Below are 5,000 nucleotides of genomic sequence, written 5' to 3'. Positions count from 1 at the left end.
TCGCGAAATCGGTCAATTCCGATCGCTTTGTCATCGTCACAATCACGGGAGGCGAGAAGAGGTGTTCAAAAACCACTCTAGCCCACTCATTCTGTGCGACTGAACGACGGTTGTCGAACTTTCTTTAATGCTGATTTGCGTCATGCAGCTCTAGTGTTTACATTTTGCGATTCTTTGCCCTCGTTCGACGATCGATCACGGCCCAAAAATGGTATAATTGAACTCTTGTTGTCGTCATCGTAGAACAGGCAAAGCTAGAAAGGAAGAGACCTCACGACGTGCACAATGATGATCATATTTATCAAAAACAAACCGAGAGCCCCCCTCATCAACCCCATTAGGATGCTTGTTGATTAATACCTTTCCTGTCCCCCGTTTCTATCGTACCTAATTGACGCATAAATTAACCTACGAGCTTTTCGCGAGGTTAAAACGATGCCAGATGCCGGTTCATTCCCATTTCGCAAATGACATTTCAAATGCAGCCCAGTTAGTGTTACTGCTGCTGCAGACCACCAGCACGCAGCCAGCGTACTAATTGTGGTACTTGGCGGGGCTGATGAGCGTACATTGCAATCAATTTTCCATCACAAAACGGTCGCGCGCTCGCACGCAGAAACGCGGGCAAATTAAATGTGTGCTGCTGCTGCTTTATTTAATTACCTCAGTCCTCGGTTGACGCTGCTGCTGCTGCTCTGGAGCACGATTTTGTCTTTAGACTGATGTTGACGGCGTTATTCGTTCACTGGCGTCAGTGCACCATTCAGCGAGCGCTGCGTGCTCTCTAGAGCGAGAGAGACGAGAAGGATGCGATTTATCATCATCTGGTAAAGCCTCACCAGCCTCGATCGCATGATAACTCCAATGGCGATCCTCATTAATACTGGCGGGGGCAGCCCCACAATTAACACGCCCCAATCACCCCCACCAATAAAGCGGAACACTCATCATCATCATTTTCACGCCCACTCGGCGGCGATCGCCCAGTTCTACCCGGTTGAAAAATGTCCCAGCAATCGGCGGTGCGAAATCGTGCGCAACGTGACATCGAAAAGTGGGTTCTCGATGACGACACGCACCGTCGTCACACACGCGCTTCACACCTTCCCACACCACGCGAACAATAAATCTAGATCCGATCGGCCGGCATGCGGGGGCACCAGCGGGGCAGGCATCGACTGGTGGATCGAATCCGTGATCTGCTGCACGTGCTGCTCGTGTGAAGCGCGTGTCGAAGCTATGAAATTCAATCGCACCAGACCATATCTCTCTTTCTCTCGCTCGCTAATGCCTGTTTGGGGTATTGTTTCATGTTTTTTTGTTTGTTTTGTTTTTGTTTTTCTTGTCGTTCGCAGGCATTTGGGCACGTGAGTGGATGCCACATCAATCCGGCCGTTACGATCGGGCTGATGGTGACCGGCGACGTGAGCATCCTGAAGGCAGCGTTCTACATCGTCTCGCAGTGCATCGGTGCGATCGCCGGAGCGGCCGTCATTAAGGTGAGTTCCTCGTACACAAATTTATCAAATTAAAGTATATCGATTTTTCTGCTATTAGACTGTCCTTGACTCTCTCTCTCTCTCTCTCTTCCTGGCCCATCGCCTGACGTGATTTTAAATGAAATATTTAAACAAATCTCCCGTGAAAACTATTGCCTTTGGGCAGCCCTCTGCTCTAGTCGCGTTATCCATTCCAATTATCTGATGTCCGTCGCGAGATAGCAAACGCAAACGATTTCATTTACTCATTTGTTATGCATCGCGAGCAGCGCCTGAATCACATGACGGCATGACGGTTCGTTGCCATGCTCCCATTTTCCCATTTTCCATTTGGAGCTAAAGGAACCACCCCCGCGATGACATCCAAATGCACTCTCGATGCAGTATTCCCACCGATGCACACTAACCATGCGTGCCAGCGTCAGGTGTAGCTCATGTTCTGTTTTCCCTATCCCTCTCTCTCCCCGCCCTTTTTTACACGCTCCATTGACGCTCTAATGGCGGAAAAGTTGTCGTTGTCAACAACAAGAACCGTCAACCGAGCGACGGTGCATCGCGGGACGCATGGTTTTTGTTATTTGTCGTCTGGCCAACCCACTCACATGGATTGGAGGCCCTTTAGAACGTTTCAATTCAACCAGCCAGCCAGCCAGCCAGCCAGCCAGCCAGCACCCTGTGGAACCTGCGTAGCCTCCGGTGCAAAATGTCAATCCAAATACCAAAACAGCAAGTGCGCGTGACCCCAAATGTAAAACTCCCATTCATGAATGCCTAGACGGCCGTGCCGTACTGACTGGGGCACCGTTGGGCACAATGCAATGCTGTCAAAGATGGAAATCCGCTCCTTTTTTGCTGTCACCCCGGGCAGGGGTGCGGTCGCTAAACTGATGCGCGCACTGGCTGCAGTTTGCACCACCAACTTCGAGCTTTGACTGTCTGACTGACTGACTGACTGACTGACTGGCATTGTAGATCGTGGAACAAAACAATAGACAAACTCTGAGCATCGATCTCGAAAGGCAACAGAACACTGCGTTCTGTTCACACCAAGCGCCGGTCGGTCGGTGCGCTGGCTCATCATGTTAGCAAATTGCTTCGAACTGCACTTTACGATCACAATGGATACTCCGAGCACCGTACACACGTGCGCACACCACATGTGGCATCCTACGTCCACCGGAAAGGTGCGCAGGTTCGTCGCTTGTAACCAGCTTTCTTGATTTTTGCTGCTGCTCCTACTGCTGCTGCTGCTGCAACAAAAGCTTCCGCCGCCGCCTCCTCGAGCGACCTGGATTGCTACTCCAGACGCCTGTAATCGATCAGCGGCCAAATGCCAAGGTGCCATGCCCCTGCTCACACACCGAGAGAGGGCAAAAGGGACTCTCGTGATGCTTCTTTTGTCGCGCGCTCATTTCGCTGCGAAAATGGCAAATCATGACAGCAGAAAGTGTATTGCGCTTAGCATTTTATGAGTACACGACAAGCACACCAATCACGCAGCGGCAAGGACGCAACGCTGGAAGGGAAGAATAGGGAACAGGGTCTGCCTTCCTCTGTGAGACCTTTGCATGTGTGGAGGAAAGCCGGTCGACGGCAGGTGGTAAAAATGGATCAAATAAACCTGTGACATGTGCTCAGACGCCGGGTAATTAGGGGCACCATTGTGTGACCCGGGCACCGGCTAAAGGTCACTCGATCGCTTGTTGTGGGCCCTTTCTTATCAATGTGTTGCTGTTGATGCTGTTGAGAGAATCATACCTAGTACCTGTCATGTGTGACCTTTCTTTTATTGATTTGCTGGTGTTTCCAAATCTCATTTGCTATCAGAGCCTGTTTGACACACGCTTTCCCCATATTCGATCAGATCAGAGCGGTTGATGGTTTTTATGGCCATCAATAAACTCGACCACTAGCGAGCGCTAAATGCAGCTAAATGATTTACATCGACGGAGCCGAAGCGCGAGAGCAATGTGATGAATGTCGATGGCCGATGGTGATGATCGTTGATCGCTCTTAAGATTAGCATCGCCGCTCGCTCTGTGGTCAGACGCTCAGTCCGATGGGTAAGCGAGTTCATCATGGTAGTAGCGTGCTAGCGAAGGTGTTCAACTGCAAACAACTGTTGTCGTTCCCTCCCCACCCCCCACCCCCCAAAAAAAACCGAATGCACCAAGCAGCAGTAACAGAAACAATCCCTCCAGGGCTGTGTGTGTTAATGTGTCAGAGGCGAGGGCCTAAAACATCGGGACCGAGTGCCGTCAGAAGTTCAAATTCAAATTAGTGTAACCTGTCAGCCTTGCCACGATCGACAGCGAGCAACACTGGATGCTCCTCCACCGGAATGACAAATTTCCTATCCAGCACCATCAATCAGCTGGGCAGACGAGACCTAGCACCTCGTCCCTTTGTCGACACGTGCAGCAGCAAACCAATGCCGTAGCTTTGACTGTTTCTTGGTGTTTTGTCTGTCCCGCGCGTTAACATGCACCGTGAGCGTGTGAGCCGTGAAACAAAATCCACCAAATCCATCAGTCAGTTCCTTAATAACAGGCCTTACAGGCACCGTACGCGCACCTACGGGGTCTCTAATCCAATTTTCGGAAGAGGACGGACACGACACGACGTGCGCCCGTGTGTGTTTCTGTTCGACAATGTTTTTTTTCTCTCACTTCAATCATGGCGCATGGTGCCGCCGGACCTATTCATTAGTGGTCCCCTTGTCCTAAACCTTGACCAAATCGGAACGGACGGCCGGACGGACCGACGGACGGAGAACCGGTTACCGAACGACCGGCGCGATCGAAAGGGGCCGGGGATCAATCCAATTTCGTACTCCAAAACACCCCGAGCCCGAGCGAGAGGGGGAGGACCACAAACCGCAGCATCACATGAGGGCACGCTGGAACCGGTATGTCTGGCGAGGCGAGGGCGGCTGTGGGTGTTTTGTGTACGTTGTTGTGGGCCACCTGTTTCGATGTCCGTGACACCGCCACCATGCGTGTGACACCTTCTAGCGGTGGGTGGTGGGAGGCTTTCCAAATTCCCCAACTCCCAGTGTAGTGTGACGGAGATCTCTGCCTCTGCTTGATCCAGCGTTTAATTACGCCGATTGGCCCTGCAGACTACGCTTTCTGGTCACGTGCTTCGCTGCAATCGTAACAAACGCAACGCGGAGACACTTTACGAGACGTCCACAGTTTGTTCTCGTTCTTGGTTCTCTCTCTCACCTTCTTCACGACAATCTCGACCAAAGGAGCACCGATTATTGGTGCCATAATTGGCCTAACCTTATGTATGGTTTGGGCAAGCCAAGTAATGGTCTCTTTAACTGAGCGGGCGCGCGCGCCACCCACCCTGTGCCGTGCCCCGTGCGTTCGTAATTCGCGTTCACGCACTCGTGCAAACGTGTGCTAAATGGTGTGTGCCTAATGGGTGAGTTTCGATTAAAACGTCGCTACTTTAAATGGCAATCGGAGTGAGCTAGTGCAGTACCAGCTCCAC

The 5,000-nt window shown here is 51.5% G+C and overlaps 1 protein-coding gene across 6 annotated transcripts in view; it reads left to right on the top strand.

The window, feature by feature from the left end:
- LOC126581803 (aquaporin AQPAn.G) overlaps positions 1–5,000 on the top strand; it is a 34,570-nt gene that overhangs the window by 25,392 nt on the left and 4,178 nt on the right. For all 6 annotated transcript variants that reach the window (XM_050245694.1, XM_050245697.1, XM_050245696.1 and 3 more), the window contains one exon: positions 1,356–1,499. In XM_050245694.1, coding sequence (XP_050101651.1) covers positions 1,356–1,499 — 144 coding nt within the window. The remainder of the gene's footprint in view (positions 1–1,355; positions 1,500–5,000) is intronic.

This window comes from Anopheles aquasalis, chromosome 2 (genome assembly GCF_943734665.1).
Source record: "Anopheles aquasalis chromosome 2, idAnoAquaMG_Q_19, whole genome shotgun sequence".
In the NCBI taxonomy this organism is placed as follows: domain Eukaryota; kingdom Metazoa; phylum Arthropoda; class Insecta; order Diptera; family Culicidae; genus Anopheles; species Anopheles aquasalis.
This window is presented reverse-complemented; position numbering and strand designations above follow the sequence as displayed.